The 20,292-nt window shown below is 50.1% G+C and overlaps 1 protein-coding gene across 3 annotated transcripts in view; it reads left to right on the top strand.

Moving 5' to 3' along the window:
* Positions 1-14,049, top strand: part of TRAF1 (TNF receptor associated factor 1) — a 30,858-nt gene extending 16,809 nt beyond the window's left edge. For all 3 annotated transcript variants that reach the window (XM_017949591.3, XM_009188163.4, XM_009188162.4), the window contains exons 5-9: positions 3,003-3,068; positions 3,570-3,980; positions 5,804-5,981; positions 7,949-8,097; positions 11,269-14,049. In XM_017949591.3, the coding sequence (XP_017805080.2) occupies positions 3,003-3,068; positions 3,570-3,980; positions 5,804-5,981; positions 7,949-8,097; positions 11,269-11,487 (1,023 nt within the window). In that variant the 3' untranslated portion in view covers positions 11,488-14,049. The remainder of the gene's footprint in view (positions 1-3,002; positions 3,069-3,569; positions 3,981-5,803; positions 5,982-7,948; positions 8,098-11,268) is intronic.
* The last annotated feature ends 6,243 nt before the right edge of the window (positions 14,050-20,292 follow it).

Genomic DNA, 20,292 nt, shown 5'->3' with positions numbered 1-20,292 from the left:
ACCCTCTCAAGTCACCCCTGCCCCTTTCTGCAGCAACCATTCAAGGCTCATCACAGGCCACATCTGGGCACACATCACAGAAGGATGTCCCTACATCTGAATAGCGTTTCACTTCCTGAAACGGGCATTTGCTGTTCACACAACACCAGGACGGCTCCGCTGCTGAAAGACACATCCCCTCCACCTGCAGGGTGATGTCTGGAATTTCACTCTTAGCTTGATCATTTTCACGTTCTTACCCTTTTATGACTCTCCCACCAAGCTTTGACCCTTAGAACCACAGAGGATTGGAATCATGGACCTGTAGGGAATGGTGGGACCTGAGAGGCTCCCCAAAGTGTGTTCACCCAGGAGCCAGGTCCACATGTAGCATCTTCCCTCCACTGTTCTCACATGTCAAAAGCTACATGTTCAGGGAGGTTTCATCACCACAGACTTCCTGAAGCCAACACAGTCTCCCTGCCAAGGCCGCCCTCTGCCTGCCTTCCATAAAACATCTGTTTTCTATTATTTGTTGGGAACAACTTGTCCCTGAAGCCCTGGGCAGTTGGGGGGGTGGGGGCGGGGGTAGGGTGGCCTTTGCTGGGCTGTGTTCTGTCTGTGTCCCAAACCAACTGTACTCATGAAGCCCACAGCTCTCTGCTTATGTTACTTTTAAAGAATAATAACAGTGTGGCTTTTTGTATTTACTCAGTCCGAAAGACCTCTGTCCTCTCCTGCTTTCATCCAAATCCCCTTTCACGTGGTTCCATGAGATTATTCTCTCAATAAATAAATAAATAAACAAAGAGCTTATAGACTCAAGATATTATTTATATGCAATAAAACTCACTCATTTGAAGTATACAGTTTGAGGAACATAAATAATCACGTGACCGCCACTACAGTCAAGTGGCAAACGTTTCTGCATGGGATAAAGCTGCTTTGTGTCCCTGCATAGTCAATCCCTTCCCCACCCACAGCTCCAGGCAACCACTGATCTACTTACTGTCACTCTAGTTTTGCCTTTGCTAGAAGCTCGTAAGAATGGAAAGAGGTAGTATGTAGTCTTTGGTGTTTGACTTCTTTGACTTGGCACAATGTTTTTGAGGTTTATCCATGTTATTGTTTATGCTGGTATTTAATGCCATTTGGTTGTTCTATAGTATATATAGACCAATTTGTTTATCTGCTCACCAGTTGATGACACATTTGGGTTGCTTTGAACAAAGCTGCCATGAACATTCACATACACACCTTTGTGCAGACACATGTTTTACTTTCTCTTAGGTAAATTCCTAGGAGTGAAGTGTGTGCATTGTACGGTAACTTTATAAGTATGGTTTATAAGTAAATTATTTTATAAGTATGATTTAACTTTATAAGATACTTTCATAGATTGTATCTGTTCGTTGTTTTGCTTTTGTATCTGTTCGTTGTTTTGCTTTTTTTTTTTTTTTTTTTAAGAGAGACAAGGTCTTTCTCTGCTGCCCAGCTGGAGTACAGTGATGTGATCATAGCTCAGTGCAGCCTTGAACCCCTGGGCTCAAGCGATCCTCCCACCTTAGCCTCCCAAGTAGCTGGGACTGTAGGTGTACGCCACCAAGCCTGGCTAATTTAAAAATTTTTTAAAGTAGAGATGAGGTCTCACTATGTTGCCCAGGCTGTCTTGAACTCCTGGCCTCAAACAATCCTCTTGCCTCAGCCTCCCTAAGTGTTGGGATCAGCCTCCCAAAGTGTTGGGATTATAGGTGTGGAGCCACTGAGCCTGGCCTTGCCCATTTTTTATTAGGTCATTTGTCTCTTGTTAGATTGTAAGAGTTCTCTATATATTCTGGATACAAGCCTTTATGAAGATAGTCATGTGCCATATAACACTCAACACCGGACCACATATACAACGATGGTCCCAGAAGAGTATAGTACTGTATTCTTACTGTACCTTTTCTATGTTTAGATATATTTAGATACACATGTACTTACAGTGTTAGCAGTTGCCTACAGTATTCAGTATAGTCACGTGCTGTACAAGTTTGTAGCCTAGGGGCAATAGGCTGTCACTGAGTTTCGGTGTGTAGCAGGGTATACCATCCAGGTTTGTGTAAATACATCCTATGATGTTCACACAATGATGGCACATTTCTCAGAACATATTCCTGTTGCATGGCTGTATATGTTTTGGAAAAACTTTTCTCCCATCTCTCCCGGGCTGACTCCTGTTAAGAGGCAGTGATGTGTGTGGGAGGGGCCCTGGGGCTGTGCGGCCTCCCAGCTTGGCCTCCTTGGGCAAATCCCTTCCCCTCTGTGAGCCTCAGTTTTTTCATCAGTAAAATAGGAATAAAAACCCACCTTCTCTTCCCCACCGTGCTGTGAGGAGCCCTAGGAAGAATTACAGCCTTGAAAGCATTTGGTAAATGCTTCAGACCTAAACAGGTTAACAGTGGGGTCAAATTGCTATTGTAATAGCACTGAGACCCTCCTGTGTCCCTTCCCTCGGGCTGGACATTATCTGAAAGGGAAAGTTCTGCTGAATGGACACACCTTAGTCTAGGATAGATGGCCAAGGAGGGATGCAGATGGGAATTGTGACCACAAGATTCCCCATGGACTTCAGGAGGAGGGACGCATTTACTCATGCAGTCAGTGTGTTCTGAGTGTCTCAGCTGTGCCAGGCACTGCCCTCAGCACTGGGAACACAGCCATGACCCTTACAGAGCCGCCCCGACCAGTTGGGGCAACCAGAGAATGAGTGATGATTATGGAGCTGTGTGGACTGTGCCCTGACAGGAGAAATAGCAGTGCTGCCCAGGATCACAGTAGGGGCCTAGGTCCTGTTTTGAAGGAAGGTCATGGAAGGGCAGAAGCTTGAAGGGTGGAAAGGAGATAGCCAAAGGGAACAGCATGTGCAAAGTCGTGTGGCCCAAGCCATCTCCTACACTGGTGGATCCTGGTGCATTGAAGAGAGCCCCCAGGGTAGCCACAGGGATTGCTATAACATTCAGTGATGTGATTATTATTTCCAGGCTCATCCCGAGGTGGCCGAGGCTGGAGTTGGGTGCCCCTTTGCAGGTGTCGGCTGCTCCTTCAAGGTAAGTATTTAAGTGTGAGAAAGGAGATCTGTCCACTGCAGTTCCAGACGTCCAGGTCTCCCCACTGCAGCCCCTCCAGAATTTTACCATAACATCAGTCCACTCATCTGGATGTCTCTTGTACTAATGACTTTCCCAAGCATCAGAGCCTACTATTAAGTCATCATAGTACTCAGGGAGGTTCTTCTTAATGTCTCACCTAAGCATCCGCAGAACATCACTAAAACGACCCCCACCTCCACCGCCCCTCTCCATGGTCCTGAATCATCCTTGCGCTCCAGGGCAGGGCAGAATTAGAAGCTACAATGCATGTGGCTCATCGTGGGCATGTCTGATGCCAGGGTCTTCCTCTGAATCCCTCCCACTGTACAGAAATCCACTCCTCTTCGCTGGGTGAATGAATCTGACTTTCCTTGGTGACCTTTGATAGCAGGGCACTCCACTGCTCCCCTGTCCTCACTCCACCTCTGTTTTCACTAATCAGCCCCACTCTCTTGTCAGGGAAGCCCACAGTCCGTGCAAGAGCATGAGGTCACCTCCCAGACCTCCCACCTAAACCTGCTGTTGGGATTCATGAAACAGTGGAAGACCCGGCTGGGCTCTGGCCTGGAGTCTGGGCCCATGGCCCTGGAGCAGAACCTGTCAGACCTGCAGCTGCAGGCAGCCGTGGAAGTGGCGGGGGACCTGGAGGTCGATTGCTACCGGGCACCCTGCTCTGAGAGCCAGGAGGAGCTGGCCCTGCAGCACTTCATGAAGGAGAAGCTTCTGGCTGAGCTGGAAGGGAAGCTGCGTGTGTTTGAGAACATTGTTGCTGTCCTCAACAAGGAGGTGGAGGCCTCCCACCTGGCCCTGGCCACCTCCATCCACCAGAGCCAGCTGGACCGTGAGCGCATCCTGAGCTTGGAGCAGAGGGTGAGTGTGGGAGGCAAGTTTGCCTTCAAGCCTGGCTGAGCCCCATCCTGTCTCCAGAGCAGCAGACAGGCTTCCTACTAATCATTCATCCTGCTTAGAGCAGTCACTCCCTCAAAACATATCTCCCCTTTATCCCACACCCTTCCAAGAAGAGCGCTGAGTTGGAAGCTGTAGTCAAGGTCACAGCCTCCCATCCAGTGCTTCGGTTCCTTTGTGATAAGACACCACCTCCCTGAGCAGCTCATTCCAGTGCAGGACATATTCCACTCTTCCTTATACTAAGCTAAATCAGCCTCTCTGTTCCCTGCATTGTTCTTGGCCCTGGCCCTCAGAGCCCACAAGACAAATCCACCTTCTAGTCCCCATGACAGCCCTTCAGGGATGGAGAGTCGGATTCTGTCCTACCTGAGTGCTTCCCTTTTCAGGCTAAAAGCCCCGGCGCCTTCACCTTTTCCTCAGAGCGTGCTGCTTCACATTGCCCTCCTATGATCTGACTCAGTCTCCAAAGAATTCTATATGCTTGGAGTGTGGTCCCAGGCTGACTCCAGATAATCCACTTAACCACAGTTCTTGGTCCAACAGGGCTGTCTTCTCCTCCCTTATTCTAGAGCTTATACTTTTCTTTTCTTTCTTTCTTTTTTTCTTTTTCTTTTTTCTTTTTTTTTTTTTTTTTTTTGAGACAGAGTGTCGCTCTGTCGCCCAGGCTGGAGTGCAGTGGCACGATCTTGGCTCACTGCAACCTCCACTCCTAGATTCAAGCAATTCTCCTGCCTCAGCTTCCTGAGTAGCTGGGACTACAGGCTCATGCCACCACACCCAGCTAAATATTTTGTATTTTTAGTAGAGATGGGGTTTCACCATGTTGATCAGGCTGGTCTCAAACTCCTGACCTCATGATCCACCCTCCTCGGTCTCCCAAAGTGCTGGGATTATAGGCATGAGCCACTGCGCCTGGCCTATACTTTTCTTAATGTAGCCAATCACCATTCTAATGTTGCTTCTTTTGCAGTAACGTTACATCATTGCTCATACTGAGTTAGGCCTGGGTTTTAGTTCTTGCTTCACCATTACCATTAATTATCTGCCTCACCATTCACAGTTACCATGACAGCAGGTGCTCAGAGCTACCTGCCCTATGGGTCTGAGCAAGTCACTTTCCCTCTCAGGACCTTCCCCATCAGTAAAGTTAACGATTAAATTTTCTCTAAGGATGCTCACTTCCATTCATGGCTTCCCTACCTGAGTACACCCAAGAATAAATTTGTATTCTTTCCACTTCATTGGGGAAAGCTATTAGAAGGGCCAGGCGCTGAGTTGGAGTGGCTGAGGCTTTAGCCTTTATTTATGTAACTCTTGCTCCAGTTAAAAGGCAGCCTCCCTGAAAGCCACAATTGTACCTTCATTTCACCCACAAACTTCCCAGCTCTACTTTTACATACCAGGCACTATGCAAGGCACGGGCACGAAGACAAAATGAGCATGGGCCCACAGCTTTCAGTGGAGGAGACCATCTGGTAGGTAAGGCAGAAAAGTATGTCTCATAAAATCATTGTAAGGGCTTTGTAAGAACATATTGAAACAGAGCAACTGAGCTAGGACAGCGGTTGAAGGCTTCCCAGATGAAGGGCCATATGAGCTGGATTCCTGGTGGATGAGGAAAAGGAAGGCCAGGCAGAGGGCAGCACGTTCAGATGTAGATGCACGCCTGAGTGAGGTGTGGTCAGGAAAGCACCTTTGGGGCAGATCAATCTTCACATCCCGCCCTTCCCATCCCATCCCCAAGCCAGGTTCTGGTGTTCCTGGCTGAACAGTCTTCCCTACAGGTGGTGGAGCTGCAGCAGACCCTGGCCCAGAAAGACCAGGCCCTGGGCAAGCTGGAGCAGAGCTTGCGCCTCATGGAGGAGGCCTCCTTCGATGGCACCTTCCTGTGGAAGATCACCAACGTCACCAGGCGGTGCCATGAGTCAGCCTGTGGCAGGACCGTCAGCCTCTTCTCCCCAGGTAACACCTCCCAGAGGCACAGAGACCTTCTTGGGAAACAGGCCCCACAGGACCCAGGAAGCAAGCAGTGAAAACAGCCAGCTCTGTGACAGCCACGCTGTGTCCAGTTTAGGCCAGTGCCCATTCAGGCCACTCACCACGGCCGAGAACCATGCTGGGTGCTGGGACCTTGAGGTTGGTGGGCGAACCATGCTCTGCCCTGTGGCTCGCAGCCACACACAGCAGTGGCCCAGGCTGACTGACATTCAGGCCCTTTCTCCTCCCTGAATGTCAGTCCCATTCTGCAAATAGGAATCAAAACTGTTACCCACTTCATGGGTTTGGGATGTGAAGGCAAGTGTGCTGTGGGCCACAGTGTGTGCAGACGAGATGGATGTGAATGATGATTTTCACCAGTGAACACCGTGGGACCCCTGGCCTCAGAGAGCCAACACTCTGAAATAAGATTAGAGAACTGAGTAAGACACATGCACTTGTGTACGATTGCAGTTAGCATGTGAGTGAGTGGCTTACTCATTTCTTACTCATTTCTGGGGCCCCTGGGCTTGGCACAATGTCTTGCATAAAGTAATTACTTGGCAAGTGTTTCTCTTAACTAAATGATATCTGTTAATATAACAATGCATATATTTGGGCAAAAAATGAGGCAGCAGACTGGGTGCAGTGGCTCATGTCTATAATCCTAACACTTTGGGAGGCTGAGGCAAGAGGATCATTTGAGGCCAGGAGTTCAAGACCAGCCTGGGCAACATAACAAGATTCCATCTCCACAAAAAAATGTTTTAATTAGCCAGGCATGGTGGCCTGCACCTGTGGTCCTAGCTACTTGAGAGGCTGAGGTAGGAGGATGGCTTAAGAAGTTTGAGTCTGCAGTGAGCTATGATGGTGCCACTGCACTCTGGTCTGGGCAACAAAGCAAGACCTTCTCAAAAAAATTTTTTTTAATGAGGCAGCGGAGTGTGTCACACTCCTAGAGCAGGGCTGGGACCCCTTTCCTGCAGGAGCAGCACTCATCCTGCTGTGTTGGGACAGCTCTCTTCATGGGGTGGTCTCGAGCCCTACTTGTAGACCTTTTTCCCTCGATTCTTTTTAAAGAGGGAAAAAGCAAGCAGTACCTCGAGCTTCCTGTTCTACCAAAACGTAATGGGCAGAGATGAGTCAGACTGCCAGCCTGTGCCTCCTCCACCCCCGTCCTTCCTGCCCCCAATTCATGTCCCCAATCAACCTCTCCCAGAAGGGTGCTCTGCCAGAGGACATGCTGTCATGGGATGGCCCCTTTAGCTGCCCAGGGGGTTTCTGTGCATCTTCACCAGGGATGATTCAGCCCTCAAAGGGTTTTGCCACCTGAGAATGGCTGGCAGAACTGCGAGTAACCCCATGTACCCCTAGCCTCCAGGGGACCCCAGCCAGTTGGCATAGGGCAGAACTGTGAGTCACCCCATGTACCCTTAGCCTCCAGGGGACCCCAATCAGTTGGCATAGGGCAGCAGAAAGAAACCGGTGCTGGGAGGCAGGAAGCCTGGCCCCTCATTCTTGCTGGGTCCCCAACACACTGTGAGATGGTAACCGGCCACTGTCTTTTTCTCAGTTTGGTTTCCAGACTGTAAAACATAGGTTGGTTAGATCAGTGGTTCTCAGAGTGTGGTCCTAGGACCAGCGGCATTGGCACCCCCTGCAAACTTGCTGGAAGTGCCAGCTCTCAGTTCTCACCCCAGGGTTACCGAGTGAGAAACTCTGAGGGTGGGGCCCGGCAGTGTATGGCTTGGATGGCCAGCTGACAAACACTTAGCTAGATGACCCCCAAGAGCCCATTCCTCTCTGACACCCTACTTGAGAAGAATGCTGGGCTCTAACCCCATCTTTCATGGTTTTGAGCCACTGACCTTGGGCATGCCTGACCGCTGGATCCCAGTCCCACATCTGCAAAGTCCAACACTTCCCAGCTGCCTGTGGCTTCTGCATTTCAGCCTTCTACACTGCCAAGTATGGCTACAAGTTATGCCTGCGGCTGTACCTGAATGGAGATGGCACTGGAAAGAGGACCCACCTGTCGCTTTTCATCGTGATCATGAGAGGGGAGTATGATGCGTTGCTGCCGTGGCCTTTCCGGAACAAGGTATGGGTGTGGAGGTGATGGGGGCAAGGTGGGGAGCATGGAAGCCTGAGTGCTAGTCCTGATTTGGCAATGAATTGGCCATGTGACCTGGCAAGTCCCCCACCCTCGCTGTGTTATCAGTTTCCCTTTTTATAAAACAATCAGATCTAGTAACTAGGGCTCCCTCCAGCTCCATGAGTCCAGGAGCTAAAATGTTTGGAATCTTCCCAAAGGTTATATAGAAATAAAATTCATGGCCAGGTGCAGTGCCCCACATCTGTAATCCCAGCACTTTGAGAGACTGAGGTGGGAGGATTGCTTGAGCTCAGGAGACATAGCAAGACTTCATCTCTGCTAAAAATAAAAACCATTAGCTGGGCGTAGTGGCACATGCCTGTAGTCCCAGCTACTTGGGAGGCTTAGGTGGGAGGATTGCTTGAGCCTGGGAGGTTGAGGCTGCAGTGTGCCATAACCTTGCCACTGCACCCTAGCTTGGGTGACAGAGTGAGACCTTGCCTCAAAGAAAGAGGAGAGAGAGAGAGAGAGAGAAAAAAAATAATAATAAATAAATGGAGGAAGGGAAGGAAGAAGGGAGGGAAAAAGGGAGGGAGGGACGAAATGAATGGCCAGTGGCTGCCCACTCTTCTTCCCCCTTCACATCGTGGGGTAAATAAGGAAAACTTCTGGGAGGAGGTGCCATGAGGCTAGCCTGAACTAGCAGAATTTTCAGGAAAAAGGAAGGAGGCAGGTACCACTACATATTAATACATACTAGAATGGCCAAAATCTGGAACACTGACAGTACCAAGTGCTGACGAGGATGTGGAGCAACAGGAACTCTCACTCACTTCTGGTGGGAATGCAAAATGGTACAGCCACTTGGAAAGACAGTTTGGCAGTATCTTACAAAACCAAAGATACTCATACCAAACGATATAGCCAGTTGCTCTCCTTGGACTCAAAGGAATTTACTTAGAGGAACTGAAAACTATGTTCACACAAAAAGAACCCAAGGATGTTTATAGCAACTTTAGTTATAATTGCCAAAACTTGGAAGCAACCAAGATGTCCTTCAGTAGGTGGATGGATAAATAAACTGTGGTGCATCCAGACAGTGGAATATTATTCGGTGCTAAAAAGAAGAGAGCTATCAAGCCATGAAAATACAGGGAGGAACCTTAAACACATATTACTAAGAAAAAGAAGTCAATGTGAAAAGACTGCGTTCTGAATGCTTTTGACTATATGACATTCTGGAAAAGGCAAAGCTATGAAGACAGGCCGGGCGCGGTGGCTCTCGCCTGTAATATCAGCACTTTGGGAGGCCGAGGCAGGTGGAGTGCTTGAGCCCAGGAGTTCAAGACCAGCCTGGGGAATATAACAAAACCCTGTCTCTACAAAAAGTACAAAAATTAGCTGGCCATTGGGCTGTGTGCCTGTAATCCCATCTACTCTGGAGGCTGAGGCACGAGAATCGCTTGAACTCAGGAGGTGGAGGTTACAGTGAGCCGAGATCGTGCCACTGCACTCCAGCCTGGGTGACAGAGTGAGACCCAGTCTCAAAAACAAAAACAAAAGCTATGGAGACAGTAAGATCAGTGGTTGTCCAAGAGTAGGGGCCGGGAGAGATGAATAGAGCACAGGGGATTTTGGGAGCGGTGAAACTATTCTGTTTGATACTGTTATGATGGATACATGTCCTTATGCACTTGTCAAAACCCATAGAAGGTGAAATACCAAGAGTAAACGCCAATGTAAACCATGGACTCTGGGTGATGATGATGTGTCAATGCAGGTTCATCAACTGTTACAGAACTACCACTCTGTGGGGGATGTTGATAGTCAGGGAGGTTGTGCATTGGGTGGGGGCAGGAGGTATATGGGAACTCTGTATTTTCTGCTCAATTTTGCTGTGAACCTAAAACTGCTCTAAAAAATACAATCCATTAAAAATTATTCACGGGGTACAGTGGCGCATGCCTGTAATCCTGGCACTTTGGGAGGCCGAGGTAGGTGGATCACCTGAGGTTAGGAGTTCAAGACCAGCCTGACCAACATGGTGACACTCCGTCTCTACTAAATACAAAAAATTAGCTGGGCATGGTGGTACATGCCTGTAATCTGAGTTACTTGGGAGGCTGAGGCAGGAGAATCGCTTGAACCCAGGAGGCAGAAGTTGCCATGAGCCGAGATTGTGCCACTGCGCTCCAGCTGGGCTACAAGAGCGAAACTCTGTCTCAAACAAACAAACAAACAAAACCCCACAATTCCTATAGACAGATTTGGGGGATAGGCATTTCCTGTGGGTGAACAGCAGCATTGCATGAGTGGAGGGTGTTAAGAATAGAGACCTCAGGTATGGGGAAACAGGTGGGGCAGTGCGGGTGTGCCGCTTTGGTCTGGGTGTGAGTCAGTAGGTCCCCCACCCCCTGCAGTTCCCAAAGGTGCTGGGGAAATTTTTAAAACACCAGTGACAAAATCTCACCCCCATAAGTGATAAGGCCTGAGCATCAGGATGAAGTCTCCGCAGGGGGTTCTAATGTGCAGAGTGAGGACTGCTTCAGTTGGCAACGGGAAGCCATTCAACTTCCTGATGGGCATTTCAGGGGCACGTGCCAGGGAAGAGGGTTTGTGTCACTTTTAGACAGTCAGCTTCTCAGGGGAACCTCTGTCTGCGCTGTGTACACCAGAAGCTCCACAAATGTCTCAGGACATCGATGACAGCCCCTCAGTAGAAGACCTCCCTGTTCTGCCCCTTCTGCCTTGCCCCAGGAGGTTCCAGCTGTAGTTGATGAAGCAAAACTTTCCAAGCCAGAGGGGGTGTGACAGCTTATTGCTTCCACCTACCTTGTCAGTGCTCCAGTCACACCTTTTGCCCCCAACAGCCAGTCAGACTTGACTGGGGCATCAGCACCTTCCCCTGCTTCCTGCTGGATGGAAGGAACATCTGATCCTCAGCAGGGAACAGCCTCTGAAGTGCACTCAGAATACCAGGCGCTGCCGGCTCCCTGGGTCTGGCCATATGCCAGGTGCGCTCCTTGCTTGGCTTCTCTGACTCCTAATCCAAATGAGCCAAGGGTCCGAGGGGCTGCACAGGCAGTAGGTGTGGAGCACAGCTCTGAGTCCAAGCCTGGGCCTCCAAGCTGCGCTGCTAATGTAGGGCCTGATCTCCCACCTGTCCCTTCCCTGCAGGTCACCTTCATGCTGCTGGACCAGAACAACCGTGAGCATGCCATTGACGCCTTCCGGCCTGACCTAAGCTCGGCGTCCTTCCAGAGGCCCCAGAGTGAAACCAATGTGGCCAGTGGCTGCCCACTCTTCTTCCCCCTCAACAAACTGCAGTCACCCAAGCACGCCTATGTGAAGGACGACACGATGTTCCTCAAGTGCATTGTGGAGACCAGCACTTAGGGTGGGCGGGGCTCCTGAGGGAGCTCCAACTCAGACGGGAGCTGGCCAGAGGACTGTGATGCCCTGCCCTTGGCACCCAAGACCCCAGGGCACAAAGATGGGCAAAAGTTGGCACAATCCGAGCAAGACTAAGGGGTCGACTTTGGGCTGGCCATCCGGTTAGGATGGCAGGACGTGGGCTGGGCCCACGAAGGCAAAGGGTCCAGAAGGAGACAGGCAGAGCTGCTCCCCTCTGCATGGACAATGCAACACTGGGAGGCCAGGGAGCCAATCTGGCCCTGAATGTTGAGGTGGACTGTCACCAAGATGGGAAGAAAATGGAACCAGGTCTGGAACCGTAGGACCCAAGCAAAGAAGCTCTCGAGCTGGGAAGATCTCTGCAGGGCCACCAGAGAGACCTGGACACAGGCCTGCCCTCTTTTTGTCCAGGGTCAGAAACAGGACCGGGTGGAAGGGATGGGGTGCCAGTGTGAATGCAGTCTGTCCAGGCCTGGACTGAGTTCCCCATCACTGGAGGTGAGCAAGCAAACCCAGAGGGCTCTACTGAGACTTCAAATTGGGGGTTGCATTTGAAGACTTTTAAGGTTCCTTCCAGCCCAGAAAGTCTCTAATTCTAGGCCTCCTGGCCCAGGCAAGTCCTAGAGCTACAGGGTTTCTGGAAGCATTCAGGAGTTTCCTGCCCTCCTGGCTCCTCAGTCACCTTCAGTAACTCCTGCTGGACTGACCTGGCCTGCAGGGCACCTGCCACCCTGGGCCTGGCAGCTCAGCTTCCCCAACACGCAGGAGCACACCCAGCCCCCATGTCGTGCCTCCATCAGCTAAATGCCACTTCACTTCATGGAGGTGAAACCCGGTCACTGTGAGCTCCCAGGTGCAGCCAGCAGCACCTGGGAGACATAAACTTTCCTCTTCCTGCCTGGAGGCCCCACTTTTGGTGCTTTCCAGAATCTCTCAGCACACTGATCAGGACCTCCAAGCCACTGAGCAATGTATAACACCAAAGAAATAACTCTTAGAATCTCTTTTGAAGTTTTCCTAAAGTGTATGGTTTGGGAGTTGTTTGTACTGAGCCAGGTTTGAAAAGGGTTTGAGGTGGTGCCACCAGTTTTGCAGGTGGCATCAGAGGCTGACGTGCTGGCAGGAATATCCCCTCTTAGCCCCAGTCTTCTCTTTGCTATAATGAGACCCACCCCAGCTTGCCTCCCGTCCTAGTTTCTCTGACCCTCAAAGGAGATGCCGCACAGGACAGACTGGAGAGAGAAGCCTGGGCAATGCTGCCTGCCTGGTGGTGGCCCACACCTGTCTTCTCACCTTGGAGGCCACACTCAACTTTCCAAAGACCGTGAGACAAGTCAGGACCCTACCACTCTCCCCTACTGCCTTCCTGACAGCTTACTCTTCCTCCATCTGCTGAGCCTGTGCTAGACTTCACTCCTCAAACCATTAGGGTTGCTTCTATAAAATGGGTCAGTAGCCCTTCCTATTCTCTCCAGCCCAGCATACAGGACGATCAAAGGAGGTGAGGGAGCATCATGGCACAGCAGACTCAATGGGTCAGAAACCCAGCCCAGCCGGGCTCTAAGCCTGGCATCCTGTCATGCTTAGCCCTTCAGGAGAAGATCAGGGGAAGCCCCTCCCTTGCCCTGTCCAGCTCTAGGGGTTTTCAGGAGGCCCAGTCGCAATAATGGAGCACTAGTGCTTTTATGTGCAATGACGTCGTCCATGCACAATGGCAGCAAACATTCTGGGGCTGCTTTTTCTTGTTCCCACCTGTGACAGTGTGGCAGCAGAGACTGTGGAGGCAGTGGAGACTGACTTCTTCCCGCTGGCAGCTGGATGTCACACATGAAGGTCTGGCCTAGCGAGCGATGGGTCTAGGCCCTGAAGCTGATGTCCTAGCAATAACCTCTGGATCCCTACTCACCAAGTGTTGGGTCAAGGGGGATTTGTAGAACAAGCCCCCATGAGAAACAGTTGTTACTGTACACTTTTGATTGTCTATTTCTGATGGCAAGAGATACATACCCTCTTCAAAGAGCATGAGATGCAGCCATTCTTTCAGCAAAGCTTCATTGACACCTAGATCTGTTAACTGTGTTCGACATTGAAGGGAGAAAGGCAAGATGTGCACTCTGGCCTCAAGAAACTCTTAGTTCAGTGGAGGAAATGAGCACATAAGATCATTATGACAGAGTAAGAGAAGATTAGAGAAAGCACAGAATCCCAGTGGGTGAAGGAGGGAAGGCTTCAGGGAAGAAGTGGCATTTAAATTCAGCCTGAGAATATTTTGAAATGCAGAGGATGGGGAAAAGGGAAGCGTACCGACTTGAAAATGGGAAGCAGTCTTGGCTGAGGGCAGGGTCTGTGTGGCAGGATGGAGGAGGGAGGCAGAAGGGTCAGATGAACTGGAATGTAGACAGCATCAGATGCAGCGGTGCGCCTCCCCCTCCCCGGGAAAGCACCTCCTGGTAACCCCTGGGCCCATTGAAAGCAGGATGAGATGATAATTTAAGATGCTGAATGATTGAATGATTTCTCTTCCAACAAAGCTCTATGTTAAGTGTATCAAAGACGTGACATCGCATCTTTTGTAGGTGATTCAAGGGTTGGGGAGACAAGATGCAGGCAAAGCCACCGTTTCATTGGGTGGATTCAGTAGGTCCCCCACCCACAGCAGTTCCCAAAGGTGCTGGGGAGATTTTTAAAACACCAGCGACAGAATCTCACCCCCGTAAGTGGTAAGGCCTGAGCATCAGGATGAAGTCTCCGCAGGGGGTTCTAATGTGCAGGGTGAGGACTGCTTCAGTTGGCAACGGGAAGCCATTCGGGTTTCTGATGGGCATTTCGGGGACAGGCACCAGGGAAGAGGGTTTGTGTCACTCTTAGACAGTCAGCTTCTCAGGGGAACCTCTGTTCATGCCTGTGTACACCAGAAGCTCCACAAATGTCTCAGGACATCGCATGACAGCCCTCAGTAGAAGACCTCCCTGTTCTGCCCCTCTGGGCCTTGGCTCCCCAGGAGGTTCCAGCTGTAGTTGATGAAGCAAAACTTTCCAAGCTAGAGGTGTTACAGCTTATTGCTTCCACCCACCTTTGCCGGGCAAGCCTATCACACCTTTGCCCCCAACAGCCAAAGGTCAGGACTTGACTGGGGCATCATCAGCACCTTTCCCCTCAAGCCCCTGCTGGATGGAAGGGAACATCTGGATCCTCAGCAGGGGAACAGCCCTTGAAGGGAGCTCACCAGGTGCTGCCGCTCCCTGGCTCCACCATAATGCCAGGCGCACTCCTCATTTGGTTTCTTTGACTCCTAATCCAAATGAGCCAAGGGTCCGAGCGGCTACATGCAACCCCTTCCCTCAACGGTGTGGCAAGCAACCTTTAATCCTCTTTTATAGATTAGGAAACTAAGGCCAGAAAAGCCAAGTGCTTGGCCCAAGGGGGCAGGGATGGGACTGGCATTAGAAATCAGGTATCTGTGGCCAGGCGTGGTGGCTCACGCCTGTAATCCCAGCACTTCGGGAGGCCGAGGCGGGTGGATCACTTGAGGTCAGGAATTCGAGACCAGCCTGGCCAACATAGTGAAACCCCATTTCTACTAAAAATACAAAAAACTTAGCTGGGCTTGGTGGCCATGCCTGTAGTTTCAGCTACTCGGGAGGCTGAGGCAGGAGAATTGCTTGAACCCGGAAGGCAGAGGTTGCAGTGAGCTGAGGTCACACCACTGCACTCCAGCCTGGGAGAGACAGCGAGCCTCCGTCTCAAAAAAAAAAAAAAAAAGAAAAGAAAAATCAGGTATTTGCTTCCAGTTTCTTTCCTTCCTCTCCCTTCTGGGTGAAATCTTCAGCTTCGATGAGATCATATCGTCATAGAGGCAGTTGGTCACTCTGCCCCCAGCCAAAGGGCAAGCCCTGTAGGACCTACAGATGCCAGGCTGGCAGCACCCCGGGAGGGCAGGGCAAGCACAGTCAGTGCCACACAAGCTTGCTCACAGAGGCCACCTCACGGGTGTCCACAGGCAATCCTCAGGCAACCCTGGGCAGTAAGGGCAACTATTATTTGTGACTTCAATTACTAATTCCTGATTGTAAGAGACACATACTCATTATAGAAAAACTAGGCCGAGCACAGTGGCTCACGCCTCTGATCCCAGCACTTGGGAAGCCAAGGCGGGAGGACTGCTTGAGGCCAGGAATTTAAGACCAGCCTGGGCAACATACCAAGATCCTGTCTCTACAAAAAAAAAACTTAAAATTAGCTAGGAATGGTGGCATATGCCTGTACTCCCAGCTACTCAAGAGGCTGAGATAGGAGGATCCCTTGAGCCCAGGAGTTGGAGGCTGCAGTGAGCTGTGATCACATCATTGCACTTCAGCCTGGGTGACAGAGCAAGACCCTGTCAAAAAAAGGAAAAGAAAAGAAAAACTGGGAAAGTACAAAAGTCATATACAGAAGAAAGGCAAAAATCACCCATGAGCCCAGTGTCCAGAGAGTACTACTGGGAACATTTTGGTTGATTTTCTTTGTATTTTTGAGAAAGTAGATACAAACACATACATATAGATCGACTTTTAAAAATGTAATTAGAATCATGTTGATTACTGTTTGGGGCTCTCCCTTTTCACTTAACATCCTGTTATCACATTCTACCATTAGCCCTTCTTCCAGGCAAAGACACAGAAACTAAGAAAATGAAGTCAAGGCCGGGCACGGTGGCTCACGTCTGTAATCCCAGCACTTTGGGAAGCTGAGGCGGGCAGATAACCTGAGGTCAGGAGTTCAAGACCAGCCTGGCCAACATGGCGAAACCCTGTCTCTACCAAAAATACAAAATGTAACCGGGCATGGTGGCACATGTCTGTAATCCCAGCTACTCAGGGGGCTGAGGTAGGAGAATCACTTGAACCTGGGAGGTGGAGGTTGCAGAGAGCCGAGCTCGCGCTACTGCACTTCAGCCTGGGTGACAGAGCAAGACTCTGTCTCAAAAAAAAGAAAAGGAAGTCAGTTGCTCAGGGCCATTCCAACTCAGCATTCACACTTGGGTCTTTTGATACCAACGCCAGGGCAGAAATTATCACAACTGTTTTTAGATGGAGAAACTGAGGCACGGAAGGGCAGTGTCCTGCACCAGTGTCATGCTGGGGCTCATCCTGGGGGAAGTGAGGAGGGGATTTGCCTTGTGGGACCAGAGGAGCTGATGGATGTAGAAGCTTGTGGGCAGGACACTGTGCTTACAGCCTGGGCTGGGGAGAATAACACAGCCTCTGCATTCAAAGCAGCTTAGCCCCAGCGAGACAAACAGCATCCACTTTCCTCTGCTGAGTTCGGGAGCAGAGGCTCAGTAAGTCTCAGCTTCTACTTCTGCCATGAGAATGAAAATTCTAACCTCACCGTATTGTCGTAAGGATGCCAATTGCAGAGGCCACTTGCTTTGTCCATTGTTGGGGTGGCAGTGTAAGAATAACAGAATCTTTTTGTCTTTTTTTTTTTTTTTTCTGAGACTGAATCTTGTTGTGTCACCCAGGCTGAAGTGTAGTGGTGCAATCTTGGCTCACTGCAACCTCCGCCTCATGGGTTCAAGTGATTCTCCTGCCTCAGACTCCCAAGTATCTGGGATTACAGGCGCCTGCCACCACACCGGGCTAATGTTTTGTAGTTTTAGTAGAGACGGGGTTTCACCATGTTGGCCAGGCTGGTCTCAAACTCCCGACCTCAGGTAATCCACCTGCCTTGGCCTCCCAAAGTGCTGGGATTACAGGCATGAGCCACCGAGCCTGGCCAGAATAAGAGAATCTTAAACAATCATGGAGTGCTTACCTAGTGCCAGACACAGCACTGCAGGCTCTACCTACGTTGCTCCATGAAACTTTCATTAAAAACCCATCAGGAAGGTGTGATTATTATCAACTCTGTTTTATAGCAGAGAACACCCAGGCTTCAAGGGGTAAAAAATCACTCACCCAAGGTCACACAAGCACCAGGAGCCAGGACTTGAATCAAGATCAGTTTATGCCAAGTTCAAACCCTTAAGTCCAGTGATTTGATTCATGACTAGAAGCAGCACAATATTGTGGAAAAAGTAAAAAAAAAAAACAGCTATCAGCTGTGAGGTCCAGTTTTAGTTATGAACAGACTGCACATTAATGTGTTTAAATAGCCATGATAAAATGATGATAGCACTCATTTGTTGAGCATATGCTTTTCTTGCAAGTATCACACTTAATACCGATAATGGACCTCAGAGGAAAGTATCATTTTCCTGACTTTATAGATGAAAAAACAATCTCAGGGTGATATCTTACGCCTGTAATCCCAGCACTTTGGGAGGCCAAGGCGTAGGATCACCTGAAGTCAGGAGTTCAAGACCAGCCTGGCCAACATGGTGAAACCCCATCTCTACTAAAAATCCAAAAATTAGTTGGGTGTGGTGGCGGGTACCTGTAGTCCCAGCTACTTGGGAGGCTAAGGCAGGAGAATCACTTGAACCCAGGAGGCGGAGATTGCTGTGAGCTGAGATCGTGCCATTACACTCCAGCCTAGGAGACAGAGCGAGACTTCATCTCAAGACAAACAAACAAACAAACAATCTCAGAGAGTCTAGGCAATTTTCCTAAGGTCACACAGCCTCCACAACCAGGAGCTTGCTCCACGGTGGTGTGCTGTCTGGTGGCTAACAACAATGGTAGCAGTAGTAGTATCAGGCGTTATTTTTAAAGCTTATACCACGTAGTTTCTGTGCTAAGTTCTTGCTGTGTGTTGGCAAGAAGGAGTCACACAAGATGTAGTGTGCCTTCTGCACCAGCTGCCAGTCATTCGTCTCCAAGACCCCTCTCCAGGGGAGACGTCCTCTCCCTGGAGTGCTCCACACTGGGGGGCCACTTGGGTGGGACTGACATGGGCCTCTGGGAAGGGGTAGGATGAAGTCAGGGGAGCTGCAGCTGAGCTGGTGACCCTTGCCAGGAACTGGGTCTCATTTGCCGCCTTGGCATCTGGGACCTGTGTGTTTGTTTAAACAAAGCACATTCATGTGGCACAGACTGGGTTTAGGGGACCATTTAGAGAACCGGATGTTCCAATCATCTGGGCCATGGCTTTCTTCTTTTTCAGTCCTTTTCTGGACCCCCACCCATCTTAAGGCATTCTCCTCCTTGGAAAACCTGGGTGTACAGTGCTAAGGTTGTCATAACTGTCTCAGTCGACCAAGCAGGGAGGTCAAAGTAGCCGCCAGGCAAGGTCACTGGTGGGTGGATGACTTGACTGTGGTGGCCTGGGACTTCTCTCTGAGGGGAGGAGGTTGGCTGAGCCATCCCACCCTACCTACTGCCCCCACCCTCCCAGTGCCCTATGGGGCAGTTGGATCCCTCCTTCCAGCAACAAGGACTCCATTCCATGTGTATGGATGAAAAGGAGGAGCTCAAGGAGAAAAGTAACTTGTTTGGGCACCGAGCTGCCAAGAAGCAGAGCCCACCTAGAACGTGGGTCATTTTTGTTTTTTGAGTATTTTTTTGTTTTGTTTTGTTTTGTTTTGTTTGAGACAGAGTCTTGTTCCGTTGCCCAGGCTGGAGTGCAGTGGCGTGATCTCAGTTCATTGCAACCTCCGCCTCCTGGCTTCAAGCAACTCTCCTACCTCAGCCTCCTGAGTAGCTGGGACTACAGGTATGTGCCACCACGCCTGGCTAATTTTTATATTTCTAGTAGAGACAGGGTTTTACCACATTGGTCAGGCTTGTCTCGAACTCCTGACCTTAGGCGATCTGCCCACCTCGGCCTCCCAAAGTGCCGGGATTATAGGCATGAGCCACCGCACCCAGCCTAGAAACTGGGTCTTCTGACCACAGCTCCCAGCCCTTCCCACTGCACCCTGTAACTTGTTGGTATCAATATTATTAAAACAAGTGATTTCTTTCCACACTGGCCATGTCAGAATCTGGGCACGAAGGGCCTGAGGGAGGCCCTTTTTCCCTGGGAGTCTTAAGAACATCTTTTCTCAGCCCTGGTCCCTGCTTCATGGGGGGCTAGAAGCTGGCCCCGCCTGCCTTCCCAGGGCCACGAGTTGCTTCCCCACACCCCATGAGTTGCATCTCCTGGGTCAGTACCTGCCGGTCGTTTAAGACCATGTCCTCCAGCCTCATACCTGCATTTAGTCAGGAGCACATGAGTTGGAATCCAACAGTCTAGTCCCAGTCTTGGCTGTGTCTCTTAGCAGCTGTGTAACTTTGGGCAAGTTATTTAACTTCTCTGTGCCTCAGTTTCCCCATCTGTAAAATGACGATGATAAACTCTTACCTCCTAGAAGTGTTGTGAGGATGAAGCAAGCCAACACATGACAAAAACTCAGCAGAAACCACGTAGTGTGAGCTTTATAAATGGTACCTAATATTACTACTGCTACCATTACCATCATCTTAACCTTTGGCCTGCAGCCCAAGGAAGGCAGCCATAAATCAAGGCCCTAACACCCTCTTCCCATTAGTCCTGGCTCTGCCTCTGAATCACTATCTGACCTGAAGTGAGTCCCTTCCCCTCATTAGGCCTCCATCACCCTGCCAAGAAAATGACACTTGGACTGTGAGATGGCAGGAACCATAGCCTCTTCACCCCTTGCCACGAGACACAGCACAGAGCCTGACACTCAGGAGGCCATAATGAGTGAATGTTCACTTGGGCACCGTGCACCTCCGAGGCTGTTTCTACGAAATCCTACGTCTCCAGCGCCCAGAAGAAGATCATACACCCCTTTTCCTCCCACTGGTGTGGAACCTGCGTAAATAGCATGTTAGGTTGTTACTATGCACAACCTAATCC

The sequence above is a fragment of the Papio anubis genome, chromosome 13 (assembly GCF_008728515.1).
Source record: "Papio anubis isolate 15944 chromosome 13, Panubis1.0, whole genome shotgun sequence".
Lineage (NCBI taxonomy): Eukaryota > Metazoa > Chordata > Mammalia > Primates > Cercopithecidae > Papio > Papio anubis.
Note: the sequence above shows the minus strand (reverse complement) of the source record. Positions and strands in the feature narration are given on the sequence as shown.